The sequence below is a fragment of the Rhizophagus irregularis genome, chromosome 18, assembly GCF_026210795.1.
Source record: "Rhizophagus irregularis chromosome 18, complete sequence".
Classification (NCBI taxonomy): Eukaryota; Fungi; Glomeromycota; class Glomeromycetes; order Glomerales; family Glomeraceae; genus Rhizophagus; species Rhizophagus irregularis.
In genome coordinates, this window is record NC_089446.1 from 3,708,944 (window position 1) to 3,732,253 (window position 23,310).

At 27.2% G+C, this 23,310-nt stretch overlaps 5 protein-coding genes across 5 annotated transcripts; 2 read left to right on the forward strand and 3 right to left on the reverse strand.

The window, feature by feature from the left end:
- Positions 1-4,118: 4,118 nt before the first annotated feature.
- OCT59_010426 (uncharacterized protein) lies at positions 4,119-6,729 on the reverse strand (the record flags this gene model as incomplete). The annotated part of the gene is made up of 9 exons (XM_025317940.2): positions 4,119-4,341; positions 4,460-4,565; positions 4,789-4,986; positions 5,320-5,364; positions 5,461-5,620; positions 5,714-5,897; positions 5,975-6,161; positions 6,244-6,424; positions 6,493-6,729. 9 exons carry the CDS (start codon positions 6,727-6,729, stop codon positions 4,119-4,121), a joined length of 1,521 nt encoding a protein of 506 aa, XP_025177313.2.
- A 1,225-nt stretch (positions 6,730-7,954) lies between these two features.
- Positions 7,955-10,265, reverse strand: OCT59_010427 (uncharacterized protein; the record flags this gene model as incomplete). The annotated part of the gene is made up of 10 exons (XM_025317941.2): positions 7,955-8,177; positions 8,269-8,374; positions 8,461-8,476; positions 8,576-8,769; positions 8,841-8,885; positions 8,981-9,140; positions 9,265-9,448; positions 9,526-9,712; positions 9,789-9,966; positions 10,038-10,265. The coding sequence occupies 10 exons, from the start codon at positions 10,263-10,265 to the stop codon at positions 7,955-7,957; spliced, it is 1,521 nt and encodes a 506-aa protein (XP_025177314.2).
- A 3,064-nt stretch (positions 10,266-13,329) lies between these two features.
- OCT59_010428 (uncharacterized protein) lies at positions 13,330-14,520 on the reverse strand (the record flags this gene model as incomplete). Its single annotated transcript, XM_025317942.2, has 1 exon — positions 13,330-14,520. The coding sequence occupies one exon, from the start codon at positions 14,518-14,520 to the stop codon at positions 13,330-13,332; it is 1,191 nt and encodes a 396-aa protein (XP_025177315.1).
- Positions 14,521-15,830: 1,310 nt separating this feature from the next.
- On the forward strand, positions 15,831-16,455 carry OCT59_010429 (uncharacterized protein; the record flags this gene model as incomplete). Its single annotated transcript, XM_066132993.1, has 2 exons — positions 15,831-16,124; positions 16,252-16,455. The coding sequence occupies 2 exons, from the start codon at positions 15,831-15,833 to the stop codon at positions 16,453-16,455; spliced, it is 498 nt and encodes a 165-aa protein (XP_066000583.1).
- A 3,781-nt stretch (positions 16,456-20,236) lies between these two features.
- OCT59_010430 (uncharacterized protein) lies at positions 20,237-21,381 on the forward strand (the record flags this gene model as incomplete). Its single annotated transcript, XM_066132994.1, has 2 exons — positions 20,237-20,326; positions 21,373-21,381. 2 exons carry the CDS (start codon positions 20,237-20,239, stop codon positions 21,379-21,381), a joined length of 99 nt encoding a protein of 32 aa, XP_066000584.1.
- Between the last annotated feature and the right edge of the window lie 1,929 nt (positions 21,382-23,310).

Consider the following 23,310-nt stretch of genomic DNA (forward strand, 5'->3'; position numbering starts at 1 on the left):
TCATTTTTATTGATCAAAGATTAAGTTTTTTTTTTCTTTATAAACGGAGATTGAAGTCAAAAAGATATTTATTTATTTATTTATTTATTACACAAAAAAAGTGTGATTGTTTCTCAACTTTATATACAAAAAAAGTCATATTAATATATTCTATAATGATATCAATTACATCGTACAAGTAAATAATATATAATATAATTATATTATATATTTTCAATTTATTTCCAATTACTTGGCTAAAAATATTGACAAAATATTTAAAAAAGAATAATATTTATCTTTATAATATATAAAGTGCACAGACCTATATTTACTTAAATAAACAAAAAAAAAAATTAAAAATAAAAAACTTTAAAAAAAAAACCAATTTTTTTTATTAATTTCTTGAGAAAAAATTACCTTATCAGTTATTTTCTTCAAAAGAAATTTTGTAACGAAAAAGATTATAAAATTAAAATTAAAAATTATATTGAATTATAGTGCAAGTACAAAAACTGTGCATTTGATCAGTACAACTTACGCCATTTGATTGGGCACATCTTTTTGAATTCAAAAAAAAAAATAATAATTTTATGAATGTATCACAATTAATTATATATATTGGATATGACGTATTAACGTTAAAAAAAAAATAAATAATACTTTATAAAGTAATTTTAAAACTAGATAATTTAAAGATAAAATATATATATTTGTCGAATAAAAAACGGACTGTTCCGCGAGATAAGTAATTTTCCCCTCCCCCCCTTAAATGAATGAATTAAGGAGTAATCACCAGAGTACTAGTTGGAATTGGTGGGATTTTTGTGGTGTACTATATTTACCCCATAACAAACATTTTACTTTATAGGCAGTTACTTCCGTAATCACAACAGTGTGATTATTTGATTATTTGTTCATATCAGGAAATTGTGCCACTTTTACGAACATATACATATGTCAAAAGGATCATCTGGTAAATTTCATGAAAGAATATTTTCATTCATTTTTTATCGCATTTTATTGCATTTATCATGCTCGTTAAATGCACTACATTTTCTTTATGAGCATATAATTTTTGGTGAGCATGCAATTTTTTTTGTGAGCATATTAAAAAAAAAAAAATCATCTAATCCTACTTTCTTAATAACTATTGTATAAATGATTTACGCTATTTTAACAATGAAATAAGTCTTACTATCTGACAATCGTGACGTGCAAACTATTATTACGTAATTTGACTTTCTTTTTTCTTACAATTATTTGAAAATGAAATATCAATTCTGGCGTCAAATTGTTAACGGGAATACAAAAAAAAATGGCGTATGAAAATGGACGCCTAAAAGATTTCTAAAATGGAATATATATTAAGAAATGTAGAGAAGGAAATTACCGAGTAATAAAAAAAATATATATACAGTATATTTATGATTGTTTCAAATGCTATTATTCTAATATTATTCTAATGTTATTCTAATAATTTTTTTTTATTATATAGATTATTCTTTCTTTTTCTCTCTGCTGATGTTGCTGCGTCTAAATAAGGTTAAAATATAATGTACGCCACCCGGGTTATTTATTTATATTGATTATTGTAGATTTCGTCATCTTTGTAATACATGAAATGGTTGGTGTAACGATTTTTAAAAATGTCATAGCGTTAGTATGATATATAATTGTGTGACAAATAGTGCTTTTTATTACCTGAGGGCGTGATATATTTCAAAACATTTCAAACAAGTTTTTTATCAAGATTAAGTCCGCATATACTCTGATATTTCCTTTTTCTTAAACCTTTTTTCAAAGTCGGCTACTATGGGAAAATTATGAATTATTAATTAATTTAAAATGAATTTTTACTCTAATTTCAGCTAACTTGCATACGTAATCTCTTTAAATGGAGATAAGGCGTTATATAATACGTTGAATTCATAACCAATTTAGAAAATTTAAATGAAATATCTTTTTGAATTTTAATTACAATAATTTTTTAATACGTTAAAAAAATAGTGTTACTAAAAAATTAAGGGGGGGAACATTAAATAATAATAACTCTATTCTCTATCTTGACTAGGATTGACCTCACTTTCTCTTGGGTATTAAAACTTTATAAATGATTTCATAATCGATCGTTTATTCATATAATACTAAGTTGATTTGGTAACCGGTGATACATTAAATAACAACTCTATCTTGACTAGGATCAAAATTTTGACCTCACGTTTTAAACCTTTTTCTTGGGCATTAACTTTATTAATGATTTCATAATTTTATATATATTCAGGTGTTAATTTATTATAACCAATCAGTTGACTCATTTTTATTCATTTGATCCAATATAATATTAAGTTGATTTGATAACCGGTGAACCATTATAAAAAGTTTAATGGAAAGTTAATAAAAATTGAAAAAATAAAAAAAGTTAATATTATTGACACGTATATGTTATTGATGAAATATAATATATATTATTGATGGTGATATGGGTATCCGGACTTTTCTCCGAAGTCCATTTCACCAAAACCCACTTCGCCGAAGCAATTTAGCCGAAGGGATGTTTCACCGAAGTGCCATTTCCCCGAATGGCCATTTTACCGAATGGTCATTTTACTGAAGGACATTTCGCCGAAGATATGAAATTTTTCAGTTTACCTTTTCTTTTTTATAAGACAAACGAATTATTTATACATTACAAGTTGCGTTTATTTATTATATTTTAATTACAGTAAAGAAAAATTAATTATATTTAATAATTTCGTACTCATCAATTTTCCGAAACATTTTTATTTTCTTTGTATTGATTAAGGAATATTTTCAGCGAAATGTCCCTCGACAAAATAAACGATTCGGGGAAAAGATGTCTATTCGACAAAACGTCCATCCGACGAAATATCCCTTCGGGCTTCGACGAAACTTCCCTCTGGCGAAATGGCCTCGGTGAAATGGGTTTCGGCGAAATAAACTTTGGCGAAATGTACCGTAACCATTGATATGTATATATTATTGATAAATATTTATATTTATTATTGATAAGTATTTATTATTGATAAGTATTTATTATTGATAAATACTATATATATTATTGATAAATACTATATATATTATTGATATGTATTGTATAAATTACCTTGTTGCTACCGGATATTTCGAATTTTTAATGATGTATTCATTCTTTTCGTAAAGTTCCAATGTTTATGACGAATTGATGGTTACGGTACATTTCGAATTGATCCAGATCTGTCAGACACAATGCTAAATTAATATAAGTATAATTATATTACTATGGGAAAATTTATAATTAAGTTTATCTGCTCCAATTTCAACTAACTTGAATATGTAAAAATACTATCTCTAAATGGAGATAAGATGTTATACGTTGAATTGGAATATCCAACCAATTACGAAAATTTAAATATATCTAAATTTTATTAATTTAACAACGTTAAAATACTACTACTATTTTTTAAGTTAAAGGGAAACATTAAATAACAACTTTATCTTGACTAGAATCAAATTGTTTCAAAAATTTTCCCTCACATTTTAAAACTTTCTCTTGGGCATTAACTTTATTAATTATTTCATAATTTTATTTTCTGATGTTAATTATAATCAATCGGTTGACTTAATTTATTCATTAACCGGTGAACCATTATTAAAAAGTTAAAGTTAATATAAATGAAAAAATGTTAAAAAGTTAATATTATTGATACGTATACTTTATTTATTGATATATATATTGATATGTGTTGTATAATTACTTTGTTGATACTGGATGTATTCATTCTTTCGTAAAATTCAAAGTTCCAATGTCTATGACAAGTTGCTCGAATTTGATCCATATCTGTCAGATACAGTGCTAAATTAATATAAGTAGATTTATATTACTATGAGAAAATTATAATTTATTTAAAATTAAGTTTGATCTAATTTAATGATTTTGTTCTAATTTCAACTAATTTGCATGAAAAATACCATCTCTCTACAATGGTAAAAATGACGCTATACGTTAAAATGATATAACCAATTTTAGAAAATTTATGAAAATTTAAATAATTTAATAATCTGAATTTTATTAATAATTTAATAATTTAACAAAGTTAAAATACTACTACTATTTTTTAAATTATTAAGGAGAAACATTAAATAACAACTCTATCTTGACTAGAACCAAATTGTTCTTTCAAAAATTTGACCTCACGTTTTAAAACTCTCTCTTGGGCATCTACTTTATTAATGATTTCATCTATAATAATTTTATTTTCTGGTGTTAATTTATTATAATCAATCGTTTGACCTATTTTATTCATTTGATCCAATATAGTACCAAGTTGATTTGGTAACCAAGTTACTATAGGTGAACCACTATGAAATAAGTTAATTGTGTTAAAAAGTTAATATTATTGATACATATATATTATTGAATATTATAATATATATTATTGATAAGTATATATATTATTGATATGTGTTGTATAATTACCCTGTTGCTACCGGATGTTTCGAATTTTTAATGACGTATTCTTTCGTAAAGTTCCAATGTCTATGACGAAATGCTCGAATTTGATCCATATTTGCCAGATACAATGCTAAATTAATGTAAGTAGATTTATACAGATTAGACAGATTTAAACAAATTTAGACGGTGGGATTTAAGTGGATTTAAATTTTAAAACGTTATTATGTAAATTAGTACTATTTGCATCCTATTTTTAATGCAACAAATAAAATAAAAAAAAAATCATTGTTATTTAAAGTTATTTAAAATTACAAAATACGTCATATCATTACAGTTCTACAGATCCACATTACATACTTGAATGGCAAAACCTCTAACATTAACTTCTTCAGCTCTTCTTTGTACGAAATCTAAGAATTCTTTATGATTTGCAGGACGATATTTTCTAAAATCTTTTAATACTTCCGTTAAAGGATTATTTGGTAATTTTGAAGTTATTTGTAGAAGATTATCCATACAAGGAATCATTGAATCAGTTGCTCCAGATTCCCCTAAAAAAAAAATTATTTAAATTATTTTGAATTAGGACGGTATTAGAACGCATAAAAAAAAACAATTATACGGTTAAACTACGATATAGCGATATGTTAGAATCATAAAAAATATAACAGTATTGGAACGCATAAAAAAAATATAATAAAATAGTTAAACTACATAACGAAAATCTTCGAAAAATATAAAGTATAGAACTCATAAAAAACACAATTATACAGTTAAACTACTCCACATAAGAAATCTGAAAAATATCGTCATATCTCTCATATAGTGAACTTTATCGCTATATCGAGTTTTTAATATAATATCGAATATCAAGTTATAAATACCTCTATAAAATAATGGTTTTTCGCTTACACCTTCATAAATAACACCTAGCAGATAAATAAATAACATGATTAAGGATATCAAATCTTGTTTCATCAAGGATTAAAAAAATAGATGTCAGTTAGTGTATTACTACTACATACCGTTCGGAAACATTGGTTGATTTTTGGAACCCATAATGAATGTACGAAATTTTAAATAATCTTCAGAATTAGAACGTTCCCACATGGTTTCCATTTCTTGATTAATTGAATTCATAGTATCAATTAAATTTTTCAATGCATTATTAAATTTAACTCGATCCTTTTTATTTTAGTAGAGGAAAAAATATATATATAAATTATTGTTAGATTTACGAATTTTTCCAAAAAATGTTAATTTACATGTTTTATTTACTTTTTCTTGTGCTGCCTCAAGCGTTTCCATTGTACATTTAATTAAATTTCCTGAACGTGCCACCATGGAAACATGAACTAATATAAATCCACGTTCCGGAGCTGTTCCAGCAAACGCACGAACCAATTTTAAATTCGGATAAACGATAGGTTTCGTAGGATCAATCCGTTGATAATTATACAAACTAAAAAAAAAAGGTTATATACTCGTATAACAGAGGCTATTACGCAATGTAAAAAAAATAGCTGCGGAGATATGCACCTGTGAGAGCGAGCGTATTCCATAAATGGGAAAGCGTTCAATTTATTTGCGACGATATTTAAAGGAATCGCAATATTTTTTGGTAAAATTTCGCGTCCGAGACCATAATCTTTCTTTTCCCTATACATGATATCGCATGGTTCAAGTAGGTATGATGATGCCAAAAATGTATAGTCTCCAAACAATGCTATACGGTACAGATATATCACACTTATTAATATACAATATATACAATATATACCGCGCGCAGTCATTATATTATTACCTACCGGAAAGTAACCTTTGATCGGTAATATCTGAAACATCAAATTGCGGTAAATCTCTTTTTACGGCGTCACCTAATTGACCATTTGCTAATAAACCTTCTCTACCATCTGGTAAATGAATTGGCATATTTTGTAATAAATTTTCAAGAGCATAGAATCGATATGGTAATTTTGCAAGTGGATCCTAACAATTTACAAAAAAAATTTTTTAAAATGATCTTTTATGACGTTAGAATAATATCATTTTACTACCTGTCTTGGTAAAAATCCATTTTCATATCCGACCATAAATGATGGAAGAGTAGTATCATGTTCTATAGGATCTTTTAATATATTAAAATTATGAGAATGAACATTAAAGTTTGATTGAGAAGGAGAAAAGTCATCAACTAAAGAGGAATTTTTTCTAAAGAGGACTGAATGAACACGATTAAATCTATAAAGATTTTGTGAATTGTTTTTAACGATTCCTTTAATTGACAAAAACATGGTTTAATACGAAGTAATACGAAATAATTTTTTTTTTTTTATAATTTAATATTTTTGTATTATAATATTTTTTTTCTTCATCTTCTAAATTTTTTTGGTTTATTTATGAATCTTTTAGCAATAAAGTGGTTGTGAGTAGATCGTGGGGTAAGTTACTAAAAAAGTGTATTCTGTACTACACTCAATAGTACGATGTACTACACTCAATAGTACGTTGTATTACACTCAATAGCACGTATACAATCAAACATGCTTTTATTATTAATAAGTTTAAAACAATGAAATAGATTATGTGAGCAATTATATAAGTTAGTATTCCAGCATGGATGACATTGATATTTATTAAAACACGTTAAGAAAAAGCAAAAATTTAGCTCAAAATTCAGAGAACGAATTTAAAGCGGTTCAAATTTTAATAAAACACGATAATAGATAATATGTTATAGCGTATAGCATTCGCTACAATAAGCTTTTTGTTATGTATTCATAACATTTCGTATAACTGTACTCCAGAAACCTGGACCCTTCTGAATGATTATTCTCAGACTGTACAGCTGACCAAACAATTTGATTATGAAAACTTTAAGTATTGTAATAATCTTACAGCGTACGTTTTTTTTTTTTTAAAAAAAAAGCCTAGATTAATGAATACAGTTACACCTCTATAAGTGCACCCTTTATAAGTGCATGCACTATATAAATTCTCTTTAAGTGCACGGTGGGCCTGGGTCCAACTTATAAGAGCTCTTAATTTTTTACTCTCTATAAATGCACGCCTTCTAGGTGCACATTTTACTATTTTTTTACTATAGTCCCAAGGGGAGTGCACTTAGGAGAGGTGTCACTATAAATGTTTAGTATGTATTTTATTTTACTATTGTTTACTATTCAAAAATGGTACTAAACAATTTTATATTAATGATTGTCAATTCTTATCCGGTTTTTCGTGGCAAAAAATGTAAATAACGATAAGAAATGAGATAATCTGTTGATCTCGAAAAAAAAACGAATATAATATTAATTCGATCACAATGGTTACAAGGGTGAAACGAGATGATCTTGATCTAAATAAAAAAGCGAATTTGATTTAACTTTCCCACGGCATTTACGAATAATCAACTATAATAAAACATGTGTCCAAATTGTAATGAGAATATCTGAATTTTATTAAATAATTTTAATGTGTTAATAAATGTACCATTTTTTTTAAATTTAAAAGGATACATTAAATAACAACTCTATCTTGACTAGAACCAAATTGTTGTTTCAAAAATTTGACTTCACGCTTTAAAACTCTTTCTTGGGCATTAACTTTATTAACGATTTCATCTATAATAATTTTATTTTCTGGTGTTAATTTATTATAATCAATCGTCTGACCTATTTTATTCATTTGATCTAATATAGTACCAAGTTGATTTGGTAACCAAGTTACTATAGGCGAACCACTAATAAAAATTATATAAAAAAGTTAACATTATTGATACGTATATATTATTGATAAATATATATTATGGATTATTGATCTTGTATAATTACCCTGTTGCTACTGGATGTGCCGTATTTTTAATGATATATTCTTTTGTAAAGTTCCAATGTCTATGACGGAATGCTCGAATTTGATCCATATTTGCCAGATACAATGCTAAATTAATATAAGATTTACACAGATTAGACAGAATTTAAAACGAATTGAAATTTTAAACGTTATTATGTAAAATTAGAACTCACCGGTACTGTTTGCATCCTATTTTTAACGCAAAAAAATAAAAGTCGTTATTTTAAATTACAAAAATACGATATATAACAATTATCAATACAGTTTAAAGCTCTCACATATACATACTTGAATGGCATAACCTCTAACATTAACTTCTTCGGCACTTCTTTGTACGAAATCTAAGAATTCTTTATGATTCGTAGGGCGATATTTTCTAAAATCTTTTAATACTTCCGTTAAAGGATTTTTTGGTAATTTTGAAGTTATTTGTAAAAGATTATCCATACAAGGAATCATTGAATCATTTGCTCCAGATTCCCCTAAAAAAAATAAAAGATTATTTATTAGAACGCATATAAAAATCACAATCATAATACAAGTTATAAAATACCTCTATAGAATAATGGTTTTTCGCTTACACCCTCATAAATAACACCTAACAGATATATAAATAAAATAATTAATATATAAAATATCGCTTAAAATATCGCTTGGTAATTTAGTAATTTATATATTGTGTGTGGTACATACCGTTCGGGAACATTGGTTGATTTTTGGAACCCATAATGAATGTACGGAATTTTAAATAATCATCAGAATTAGAACGTTCCCACATGGTTTCCATTTCTTGGTTAATTAAATTCATAGTATCACTTAAATTTTTCAATGCATTATTAAATTTAGCTCGATCCTTTTTTTTAAACATTTTAGTAGGAAAAAAAGAGGATATAAATTATTATTAAATTTACGAATTTTTTCAGCAAAAACGTTAACTAGTACATATAACTTTTACGGTATTTTTAATCTTTAATTACTTTTTCTTGTGTTGCTTCAATAGTTTCCATTGTATATTTAACTAAATTTCCTGAATGTGCCACCATAGCAACATGAACTAATATAAACCCATGTTCCGAAGGTGTTCCAGCAAACGCACGAATCAATTTTAAATTAGAATAAACGACAGGTTTCGTAGAATCAGTCCGTTGATAATTATACAAACTAAAAAAAAAGGTTATATACTCGTATAATAGAGTTATTATGCAATATAAAACAAAAGCTGCGGCGGAGATATGCACCTGTAAGAGAGAGCGTATTCCATAAATGGGAAAGCGTTTAATTTATTTGCGATGATACTTAAAGGAATAGCAATATTTTTTGGTAAAATTTCGCGTCCGATGCCATAACTTTTTCTTTCTCTATACATGATATCGCATGGTTCAAGTAGGTATGATGATGCCAAAAATGTATAATCTCTAAACAATGCTATACAGTACAGTATATATCGCACTTATTAATATACAATATATACAATATATACCGCAGTAATTATATTACCTACCGGAAAGTAACCTTTGATCGGTAATATCTGAAACATCAAATTGCGGTAAATCTTTTACAGCGTTACCCAATTGACCTTTTGCCAACAAACCTTCCCCACCATTTGGTAAATGAATTGGCATATTTTGTAATAAATGTTCAAGAGCATAAAATCGATCCGGTAATTTTGCAAGTGGATCCTAAACATTTACAAAATTTTTTTATTTTATGGCATTAGAAAAATTTAAGTTTACTATGAATATCTATCTACCTGTCTTGGTAAAAATCCATTTTTATATCCGACCATAAATGAAGGAAGAGTAGTATCATGTTCCGTAGAATCTTTTAATATGTTAAAATTATGAGATTGAGCGTAAAATTTTGATTGAGAAGGAGAAAAAGCACCAATTAAAGTGGAATTTTTTATAAAAAGGACTGAATGAATACGATCAAATCTATAAAGATTTTGGGAATGATTTTTAATGATTCCTTTAATCATGGTTTAATACGAAATAATACGAAATAATAAATTTATAATAATTCAGTATTTTTATTTTTTTATTTTTTATTTAATATTTTGTATTCCAATTCCAGGTTATTTATGTATCCTTTGATAATATTGAATGATTATCCCCGTGTACTATGTACAAAGTACCTCAGACTGTACAGCTGACCAACAATTTGATTACGAAAACTTTACGTTAAGTATTATATTATATTGTAATAATCTACAACATACATTTTAAATAAAAACGCCTGGGTTAATGAATCAATGTTTATGTACCGAGGTTATTTTCGCGTTTATTTTACTTTATTGATTATTATTACCATTTTCAAAATGGTATTAAACAATTTTATATTAGGATTACCAATTCTTATCCGGTTTTCGTTAGTAATCTGGTAAAAAATTATTCAATTTTATGAAATATTGCGTAAAAAACAACCGGGTAATAAGAAATGATAATCTGTTGATCACGAATTTGATCACAAGGTAATTTTTTTTTTATTTACTTTCCCACGGCATTCATTTTTTTTTTCTCACGCATAATTATTAATAAAAAATCATGTGTCTAAATTATTATGAGATTGAACCTTAAAAATATTTGAATGAAGAGGAAAAACACCCCTAAAAGAAAATCGTATGATGGTAATTGAATTATAATCAAAATAATCGGATTGTTCAAATAAACAAAATAATCAGATTGGTCATTTTATTACTCTTAAAAAGAAATTTCCATTTTTCTTTTTTTTTAAGGAAAAACCATTTTCCAAGTAAAATGAAATTTTATTTTAAAATGACTATTAATTTAATTAATTTATTTATTCCCTATGAAAAGTCTTTATACTTAAAATATACTTAAAATAAGTATCAATTTTTAATTTGCGATATACTTATAATATATTTAAAATATGCCTAAAATACTCTTGAAATATACTTTTGATGTACTTGCTTTTTGCCCAAGTACTTAAATTATATTTAAAATATACTTACATTAGAATTTAAGTACAATATAAGTGTATTTTTTTTTTTACATATTTAAAATATTCTTAAAATATACTTAAATTAAATTTTCAGCCGGGGGTGATGATCACCGGTGACTGAAATAACGACGATCGACCAGCATTAAAAAAATATAGTGCCGGTAAAAATTGATAATTCCGGCCAACGGTGATGATCACCCCCAGTAAAAAAAATTTTAAACATGTAAAAATATAATTTAAGTACTTGGGCAAAAAACAAGTACATTAAAAGTACATTTCAAGAGTATATTAGGCATATTTTAGGTATATTATAAATATATCGTGAATTAAAATTGATACTTATTTTAAGTACATTTTAATAAAATTTTAAGTATATTTTAAGTATAAATACTTTTCATAGGGATTTCATTATGTTCACAGTTTCGTCAATAAAATTTGAGTCGTATCAATTTGCCTTTGGATAAAAAAAGAAAGATAAATTTGATTAAAAATTTGCTTTAAAAAATTATAGTATAAATTATTTAAATAAATTTTATTATTTACATTATCTTTTATGGGTTGTATCATTTTGTTACGTTTTGTGCAGGATATGTAAATATGTTCTCGTAAAAATCAATAGCTATTTGCATAGCCTTTAATTAAATACTAATATCAGTCCTATAATAATTATATATATAAATGTTACATATGAATAATTCATTTTATTCGCAGGTGAAAGGATGTAATCTTTCCAAATGGCTTCTCTTAATACCAGTTATGAGATAACAGGAATTTTGTCTTTCTTTTTCTCGTCCTAACTTGAGACTTTCGCATGAAATCCAGTGCTCGACATCTTTTCTAAGGATTTTGTCTTTACAACAACATTTGTAATACTTATGAATTATCATCATCACTAAATACCACTCGAATTAAGTTTATATGCTCTAAAACAAAGCTAATAATCGAGTTATTTGAACAGAAACACTACAGATACTATGCAGAAGAAAGACGGTAAGATCCATAAAAAGGTTCATAATTGGAATTACGTTATTATTATCTTTGACTACAACTTTTTGTAAGAAAAATGTTCTTGATCTTATTCTTATATACAGGAAAATGTCGTTTTTTCTTTTGAACGATATATAATTTATTTATTACATGAGACGATATTTGACCGTTCGTTCTATATTATATTTTTGATCATTTTACCGAAATATCCTGAGAACTTTGAATTTTTAAAAAATGCTACCTGCACCCCGATAAAGAATTTAACATTCATTACCCTAAAAAAAAAAGAATAAAATAGTACTATTTAAGATGATTTTCACCGGGGGATCAACAAACCTTAAGTTTTTTAGGTGATACCGCGGTGCTTACCTTCGATATTCAAGATACTGCCATATTTATATTCGTTGGATCAGCAAACAATTCCATTGATCGTTACGTGAATTTATTATATACAAAATTAATTCGCACAAAAATTAAAATTTAAAGAAACTCGTAAATTTTATTCAAATATTTCCATTATGAATCCATAAGTTTCTGTAAAAAACTGCGATTTCTGTATCGATACATCTACGAACGAACTTATCATCTCAAATGCTTGGATGTTCATCACATACTCTGAAGAAAATGACAGCTTAACTATCTGTAATAATCTGATCATGGATATGTGTCTTAAAAGTCCCCGTTCATAGGGGTTCCAAGAAAGCGGGGTGTCGTTAAGTAAAGAATGTTTTAGATGATTGGTTTGTGGGACATGGTAGTAATATAGGTAGCAGGAAGGTGCACCCATTTTTATTAGTTAGGTAAACTCGCTATTCCAATATTTTACGTTTATATTTTACTTAGGCTTATAAAATTTTACTCGACTTTGCCTTATTCTTTTAATGCGAAGAAGGAAGATGGAACAAACGAAAATTTCATTTAATTTAAAGTGTTGTTTCCTAATTTTACATCAATTTCTTTTAGTAAGTCTACAATTTGTCATACGTATCTTTATTTAAGGGAAAAATTTGATACAAGTTAAAAAATAACATACAGGAAGGAATAAATAATATTTCGAGTTACCTTCATGAAATGACCAATAATATAAATTTACCTCATACACCAAAAAGTTTTGCAATAAATAATTCTTCTAACCATTCTATATTAGCTACATTTTCGAAATTTCTCATTTTATCAGTATCCTTAACTTTTGTCCAATTATCACTAAGAAATTTCATGGCAGAATTTTTTAAGACATTATTGTTTGATTTCCATCCTAATAATAATATTTCATCCCAAGTACTTTCATTAATAAATTTAATAATTCTGCAACTAGTGATTTCTTTTAGATCATTAATCTCCCTCCAATTAGATTCTTTATATAATTCAATTAATTCATTATAAGATAAATTATTATCAATTCTACCAGTATAAACGAAATATAATAATTTGTGAAAACAATTATATGATACTCCTTCTATATGAAAAATTAACGCGTTAGAATCTTTATCAATTTGTTCAAATAATTTTTTAAAATGAAGGGATTTAAAAGCGAGAAACATCTTTGAAGCTTTAATTTCTGATCCACAACTAAATTTAAATGTTATATCACTAAATATATCATTATTAAAATAATGTTCAAATTCTTCAAATTGTTTAAAATAATCTTGTGAATTATAATTATTATCATAATTTGGTATTGATTCTGTAGAATTCTCATTTTTATAAAAATGTAATCGAATTATTAAATTTGCACTTTTTGAAGTGTTTCCATTAGGAAATATATTTGAAACTTCACAAAATTCATAATAATCTAATGAAATTATATTCTTATCAAATAAAAATGTATGACTTTCTATTTCACTTTGTGATAATAATTTTAATGATTCTCTTGTAATTGATTCAATATTATTATCACTTAAATATATTTCAAACTTTATTCTAGTTTGTCGATTTTTTAATCCATTCAATTTTTCTTGATTGGTTTGAAATGCTATTAAATAAACACTTATATATTCTCTTCTACTATAAGAGAAACGTGGATAAAGTGAAATTCTCCAAGCATAATTTTCTTCTTGATTATTTAACATAGGAGAATAAAATTTTTCACTAAATATGTTACCAGAATATTCTTTGTTACAAAAATCTTGAAAATCTTTAATTACCCAAGTATATGTATAAAATATCTCATTATTAGCTTGTGAATTAATGAAAGCACAAGTAACATCGCTCGAATATTTAAATCCGATGACATGATTGAGAAAAAAGAAAAAAGAAAGGAAAGAGAAAACTATATATAAACGCATGATAATTGAGATTTGAGAAAGAAAAAATGATATGCAATTCGAGATGATCCTTTTAATTCGTAAATTTTAACGTGATCATCTCCATAACGAGCTTAGCGCCTTAGCCTATCGATTTTAACGACATGCTCACATAGTCACATGCATCATCAGTTATCAGATATAAATTATCACGCGTAAGCGCATATAATCATAATCATATAATCATAATTGCTTTATCACGCTCGTATTCTTAAAATGTTTCTTCATCCTTCACTGTTCAGAAAAAGTAACTATTACTTTATCTTCGTTGGATAATCTCTTGATCAGAATCAGTAGAAGACCTAAAAATAAATATACCGTAATAAACGCCAATTAAAGTTTATTAATGGACGATATTAAATATAATCGCAAGAGACAACTAACTACTGACTGTACGAGTATGTACAGTCAAACTATATAATCGCCTCCTAGGTGTGGTAAGATGATCCCATTTGTAGATGATCAATAAAATTTTTTCACTCTTGTCACTCACGCACACCAATAGCATTTCACAAAAATATGTAAAATGCCTATCATTTCGTTAAAGCCGCGAATGCTTTCTCTGTTAAAATTAGTAGGGACGAGCCTATTAGTGAACTTAAGAAAGCTATAAAGGCAAAGATCCGCAAACTTTCGCTAACATTGACGCCAAAGATATTAAGCTATGGAAGGTAGAAATTCGTACGTTCAGTTGAGAAATCTCTCGCTCGAGGAAATTGAAGAGCTGTCAACAATAAATGATATCGGAGACTACTGGCCTGAGAACCGCCTAAGAAGAGTATTAATGTCATAGTTGACATAGTTGAACCTCTCGCGTTGAGTGAGGTAAAGTTCTTTAAACAAGATAGTGAAAGTTTGAAGAAATTTTGGCAATTTCTAAAGAGAACGCGTGTTATAGATGGTTGAAACCTTGCTCTAGAAAAGGATACCAAATTTTTGGAGAGCTGTTCATCGTAATGTTATCGCGACCTGAAATTAATTGTCTTTGATATGAAAATATTTAAAGTGCGTATCACCGGAAATCTGGGTATCGGAAAAACCTTCTTTGGATATTATTTACTCTATTTACTTACATTATGAAATGAAAGGGTTATATATGATAACTATCGTGAAAGAGCGCCGATTATCTTTGACGGAAAAGAAGCCTTTTATAGCGACAGCATTAAGTGATACACAAGTTTGGTATATTGTAGATGGCAAGGAACCAAAGATATTAATGCTAAAACAATCCTAATCTGTTCATCCAAGTATACTCATTATACGAACTTTGATAAATATGATAGTGAAGTTATATGCCAGTATGGAGTTGGAAGGAGATCAAGGGTTGGAGGAAGTTTTACTATAAGGATGTTGTAACCAAGAAAATTGCCAAAAGATGTTTTTTGAAGTGGGGAGGGGTCCCTCGGTTTGTCTTGCAGAAGGCTAGCCGAGCAGATCACCAAAGAAAACTTGATAATGCAATTGAAAAATACAAAATAGATATTTTTGATTCTGTTGATTCTGTTAGCGAAAGTGAAGTTAGAGATTCCTTGAGCAATAAGCTCGTTCATATCCATACAAACCTCCCGATATCTTTGCAATATAAGGTTTTCAAGATTAGCGGTCACTTTTTTCATAACGTAAACGGATGCGATGTCATTATATAGGGAACTTGACTATTTTATCCCGTTTAAGTGGAAAATACATATCAAGTAGAAATTGTTCGTATTTAAGATCGTAATAATCAACACTATAAAAACTTTTCGGTCTTTTATTATAACCATGCGTGATAATATCAAAGTATTTGATGATCCACTTTTGAGTAACTTTGAGTATATAGCTCATAATATATTGAACAAAGGAGGATGGTTCGATGTTCGTTCTTTAGAATCTACTGATGATGACCCCACCGACGTACAACTTGCCTTTACAAGATAAAATATTAAATTTTTCTAACACAGATATCAATTCGATCAAGGATGGAAAGTATTATAAACTAATATAGATCCAAAAATTTCCTTTAATCAACTCGATTATTGCCCCATATTACGTCTTCAGGCGACTATCGCAAAAAAACATGAATGGATTAAATAAAACTATGCGGAAATTGGGTGGCGCAAAAGGAAATAATAAAATTTACTTTTTTTTTTGTTATTCCGGCATTATTGTACAATAAAAACAGAAATTTGTTAATTCCAACCTAATTGAATTAAAGATCGTATTTTTCAATATGCCTTGAAATTGAGCTGTGATAAACAAATACTCTAATACTCATGGAGTTTCCAGATACCTTAAAAACAATCATATATATGAAAGCACATACACACATTTAAAAAATCAAAGTAAAGCTTTTTATTATATTTTTGTAAGATAATACATAATAAAGAAATCGAGTAAAATGAAAATACCGTATTTGCCCGAAAATAAGCAATCACCGAAAATAAGCAATATGGCCCGCATTATACCAAATTTTGGCCCACATTATCAAAACTTAGCCGGCATTATGCGCAAAACTACCGTAAACTCCCGATTATAAGCACCCCAAATATAAGCACCAAAATTTTTATATTACCCGAAAGTAAGCACTCTTGACCAACACTATGATAATTTTGGCCAATACTACAATATACCAAATATATAAATTTACCCAAATATAAGCACCTCTGTAACAAAAAAGGTTGCTTATATTTGGGACTTTATGGTAGTTGCTTATTTTCGGGCAAATATAGTAAATATAAAAAAGATATTGGAATAGTAAATGCTTTAAAAATAAAGCATAAAATATACCTGCTGGTCCTAAACTATAAGATGACACTCATGACAGTTTCTTTCTACTACTTCATACTAACTATTACTAACTTTACCATTAATAATAATACTGCTGCTACTTAATACTTATAAAACTAACTACCCTTTCTCCTCCTTTTTTATTCATATTATAATTTTATCTATACTTCTCAGTAGAATTAAAAAGTCAATATCAAAATATTATGGCATAACCAAAAACAATTACGTCAGTACAAATGTTTACTAATAAAACATATAATTACGGCAAATTATAGCATTTTAATTACATCTGTCATAATTCAAAAATTCAATTCCGCTGATAAGTATAATTTTATCTATTGAAATCTTTCTAATGTTAATAGAAATTGGCCAATATACTAGAATTAAGTTGTCTGATCTTATTAGATGATATATTATACATTTGTAAAGAAAATATTTATCCTATCCTTTTGCTAATTAATTATATTTATAGGGTATTGCTAAATATCAACAGTGGTAATTATCACCATACCACTTAATTTTGGTTGAAAATTATAATTTTAACTAGAGTTAAAAAATAAATCAGAAATTTTTTTTCAAAAATTTTAATTTAAATAATAAATGTGTAAAACAACTTGAATAGATACTAATTACACTAAAATTTTTTTTTTTTTAAAAAAAAAATTGTATTTTATTTATAAAATCAAACTTTCCTGTTTTTCTCAAAAACTATCTAAATAACAGCCTTTATTAATAATCTAAGAGAACTTGTATATATAGTAATGATATTTATATTATAATTAGAATAATATCTCAATCAAAAATTTTTGAAAATATTTTATATATAATAATAATCACTAGTAATATCCCATTATATTATATTTTGGCAAACAAATTAATTCACTATTTATTATAAAATTATTATAAATTAATTATACTTTACAGAAACTTCAAGTTTTCAAGCAATATTATTTTGATATCATTTTAATATTGATTTGATATTGATTTAATATCAATATGATATCAAAATAAAATATTATCATTTTAATATCAAAATAATATCAAAATAATATCAAAATAATATCAAAATGAATAATGGTGTAGTTAGCCAAAAAATTCAGCTGAAGTCACAGTAAATTTTTGGCTAACAATACCCAGCCAAAAAAAATTCATGTTGATTTAGAATATTTTATTGATTTAACATCTACTATTTTTAGCTGAATATTTTCGGCTAAATACACTTTTTTTAAATAATAGTGTAGTTAGCCAAAATATCTAAATAGCAGTCATTACTCATGTAACCTCCTAATTCACTTTATTATGGCAATAGTATTCTCTTCAAATATATAATACATTTGCAAAGTTTAAAATCAATTTAAATTTATTTAATTGGCTAAATTAATGATTTTCAAATCCATAATTCTGGCCAAAATTTTCTTGATTCAGGCCTAAAATTAGTTAAATTAAAAATTTCAGGTAAAATGTAATATCGTATATATACAAAATAATCTTCAAACTAAATATGGAATATATAACCTCTTGTCAGTCTCTAAGTGTTTATTGAAATATTTTTTCAAATATTTTTTGTTTTTTGAGTTAGATCTTAGCTAAAAATTAGTATATTAAAAATAAAAAATAATGCAAAAAACTTATAATTTGTCAAAGATAGTGAAGAATACAAGAATCTAAATTAAAACAAAAAAAAATTTTAAAAAATAAAATAATGTATATATATTTTCAAATACAATTCAAATCCCTTAAAAAAATTTCCCTTTTTTATTTTATTTGTATAATTGTATTGTTATACCGTATATCACGCCTACGCAGTACCCGGTATCTTGCAAATTTTGGGCATTTGGACCTGTACCCGGGGTATATTACATAGGTGTTCTATACATAGGAGGGGTACAGGATTTTTAAAATACCGCAGGTACTTTGCCGATGTATAATATCCAGAGTATTATGGATAATCACTATGATGTAATCTCTCGTTAAGAATTTCTAAATGTATCCTATTTCTCATATCTTGATACTTTTTCAAGATATTTTACACAAAATTACTTATCTAAATACCCCTATTCATACATAAAAATGTCTTTGTTTGATTTACGTGTCTTTATTTTACGCGTTTTTTTTTTCTTTCTGCTAAAAGTAAAATGGTAGTTATTGGCAACAAGAAAAATAAAAAAACACGCAATTGTTTACCACAAAAGAAATGAAGACAATGGAATGTAAGGGAAAAATTAATGATAGTGCATTATTATGAAAATAATAATAGAAATATACGTGGAACTGCCAAAAGATTTGATATTCAGCCCAAACAACTGCGTGATTGAAAAAATAAAAAAGGAACTTTATTAACGACTGCTCCTCATGTGGCTAAACTTCATCCGGGTAAACCTGCCAGATATCCGAAATTAGAAGATGATTTATTTGCATGGATAAGTGAAAAAAGAGCCAATGGAAATGCCATTACTCGAAAATTAATTACCAATAAAGCCATTTCCTTATTCAAAAGTCCAGAATTATTAGCAAATAATCCGGGTATTGCTGGGTTCAAATTTTCTAATAAGTGGCTTGAAGGATTTCTAGGAAGATATGACCTTAGTGAGCGTCGTAGAACAACAGTAGCACAGCAACTGCCATCAGATTTAATTGAAAAGCAAAATATTTTTTTGTTATATTATGTACCTAAGAATTCATAATAAATATGAACTAAAATATATAGGCAATATGGATGAAACGCCCATGTGGTTTGATTTGCCGAGTAATACAACTATAAACCAAAAAGGAGCAAAAACGGTAAGTATTCGTACAACTGGTCATGAACGATCATCATTTACAGTTATATTTGCATGTATGGCTGACGGTACGAAACTTCCTGCAGTTTGCATTTTCAAACTGAAAAATATTCCGAAAGAAAATTTTCCACACGGTATTTACATAAGAGCTAATGAAAAAGGGTGGGTTAACGAACAGGAAATGTTGTGTGGGCTTGAGAACGTTTGGACTTCAAGAACCATTTTGGAAATCCACGTTCTACGTTAGTATTAGATTCTTTTCGTGCGCATATAGTAAATTCTCGTCAAAAATCAATTTGTGGAAAAAAATACAAACATTGCCGTAATTCCTGGCGGTTGTACATCCAAATTGCAACCATTAGACGTTGCAATTAATAAGAGTTTTAAATCTAAGGTAATTATTCGATCTTTTTACTTCAATTTTATTCTTATTAGTTACTAATATTAGTGAAATTATAGGTTAAAGATCGGTATAATAATTGGATGATATCAAATATTCATACTTTTACTCCAGCGGAAAGATTAAAAGACCTTCTTATTCAACAGTCGCAACATGGGTTAAAGAGTCATGGGATGAAGTTGATGAAAATCTTATTCAAAGATCCTTTAAAAGTTGTGGAGTTTCGACAAATATTGATGGTTCAGAAGATGATTGTATTTTTGATCATGATAGTTTATTGAATAGAGATAACGAAGTGTTAGAAAATTTTGATAACTCAACCGATGAAAATTATGAAGAAGAATATCCCGAAGAAACTAACTACGAGAATAAATGGGACGTTAAAGTTGTTGTTGAAGTTGGTCGGAAAGAAGATAATGACAAAAGTGAAAGTGAGAAAGAGGAAGATGATGGTAATTATGATTACCAAGATTCTGATGATCATGGAGAAATGCGTTATAGACTAAGCGAATTAAAAAAAGTATATAAGGTAAATTTTTTTATATTATTTTATTCCATTTTATCAAATAAAATTGCTAATTATTAAACTTGCATATAATTAGAAATAAAGAATCGATTAAGGAGTATATTACTATAAATATATTTGTATTACAATAATGAATAACTAATAAATAATACTCCGTTTTAATAAATAAAGTTGTATCCGGGATTTATACCCCGGGTATTTTACAAATTCTAAGATTTTAAATTGAAGATTTCTATGTAAAGTATCCAGGTACTTTAAAATTCCGATAAATTTTTTTAAAGGGTACTGTGCATAGGGGGGGTACTGTGGCCCGCGATATACGGTAGTTTTAATAGTTAAATAAATTATTCATTAATTTAAAGAACAATTAAATATTAAAAATGTTTCTTTTTTACAATTAAATTACTAAAAATCTAAAATTAAAGTATGATTGGACAGAAATAAATGAGTTAAAATAACAAATATTTTGTAGTTTTATTTAATAAAAAATAATAATACACTGTCCAAAAGTAATATCATGTACTTCTTGTTTTCTATAATAAATAAAATTTTGTCGTTATTTCATATTGATTGCTGTTTGGATATTTTAACTAACTACACTATTATTTAAAAAAAATGTATTTAGCCAAAAATATTCAGCCAAAAATAGTTAGATGTTGAACTAATAAAATATTCTAAATCAACATGAATTTTTTTCGGCTGGGTGTTGTTAGCCAAAAATTTACTGCGCTTTCAGCTGAATTTTTTGGCCAACTACATCATTATTCAAAATGATGTTAAAATAATAATAGAAATGACATCAAAATAACATATTTAAGTTTAACTTATAGATGTCATTTTGATATCATTTTAATTATCATTTTGATCTTATTTCAATATTTTTTTTTTTTTTTTTTTTTAATGATTTATATATGCTTTATTGTTATTAAGTTTATATACTATACAAACAAATTATCATGAGCTATATTATTTAACATTCAAAAACAAATAGAGAGTAATGAAATACCAGACGATTCTTCTGAAGAATATATCCTTAAAGTTAAACTGGAATATTTCCAAGCCCTCCATTCACAACACACAGATTACCCTCTTGCATCAGAACGAATGAAGGTCAAGAAGGAATAGCTTAGTAAAAAGCAGCAGGAAATAATAGCACGCTCAGGATAACGATACACACCCACGGATAAGCTCATCCCTAACCTATTCTATAAGGATGAATATGTAGTTCATTATAGAAATCTCCAGTATTATATTAGCCAGAGTTTAGTAATCAAGAAGGTCTATGAAGCTATAAAATTCGAGCAGGCTCCATGGATGAAACCATATATAGAATTTAACACCGCCAAACATGCTAAGACTAAGAATGATTTTGAGAAGGACTTCTATGAACTCATGAATAATAGTGTATTTGGTAAAACTATGGAAAATCTCAGGAAACGTGTACGTGTCTCAGTAGTACAACCCCAAACCCATCCCAAGAAATATAAAAAGCTTACCTCAGATCCTGCATTTAAAGGTCATAAAATATTCTCAGAAAATCTTGTCGCAATCTACCTACGAAAAGTGGAGGTAATGCTTAACTGTCCAACATATGTGGGTATGAGTGTGCTTGACCTCTCAAAGCTCTGTATGTATCAATTCTACTATGATACTCCGTCTTAAAGTATGATATGGTGAAAAAATCCAGTTATGTTATACAGACACAGACTCACTTCTCGTACAAATCCAAACTGAAGATATCAATGCAGACCTCATATATATGGCAGATCAATTCGACTTCAGTGATTATCCTAAAGATCATCCTGTACGAAAAGTATTAGGTGACAAGACTGACATAATTATGAAAATCCCAGGAAAATTTAAGGATGAATGTAATGGAGCAGTTATAGCAGAATTTATTGGCCTCCGTCCTAAAATGTACTCCATTCTCAAGGTAGGGGATGAGACTACCAATCTGAAATATGGTATCCGTAAGGCTAAAGGTGTCCCCTCAAAGGTAGTTAAAAAAGAGTTCCACTATGAGTGGTATAATAAGGCACTCTTCGATCCTAAATATAATGATACAGTCACCTTTAGAGCAATCTAATCTGATAGACATGCCATAGATATTATAAAAATTTCAAAGGTGGGGTTATTCCTTATGGATGATAAAAAATGGATTGCGCAAAATAATATCACAATGTATGCATATGGTAACTATAGGATACCACAACTTGAAAATTAATATAATATATGAGTAGAAGGCAGCATAGTATCAGATGGCACAACTAATAATTCTTCTTGAGTAAATATTTTTTTAG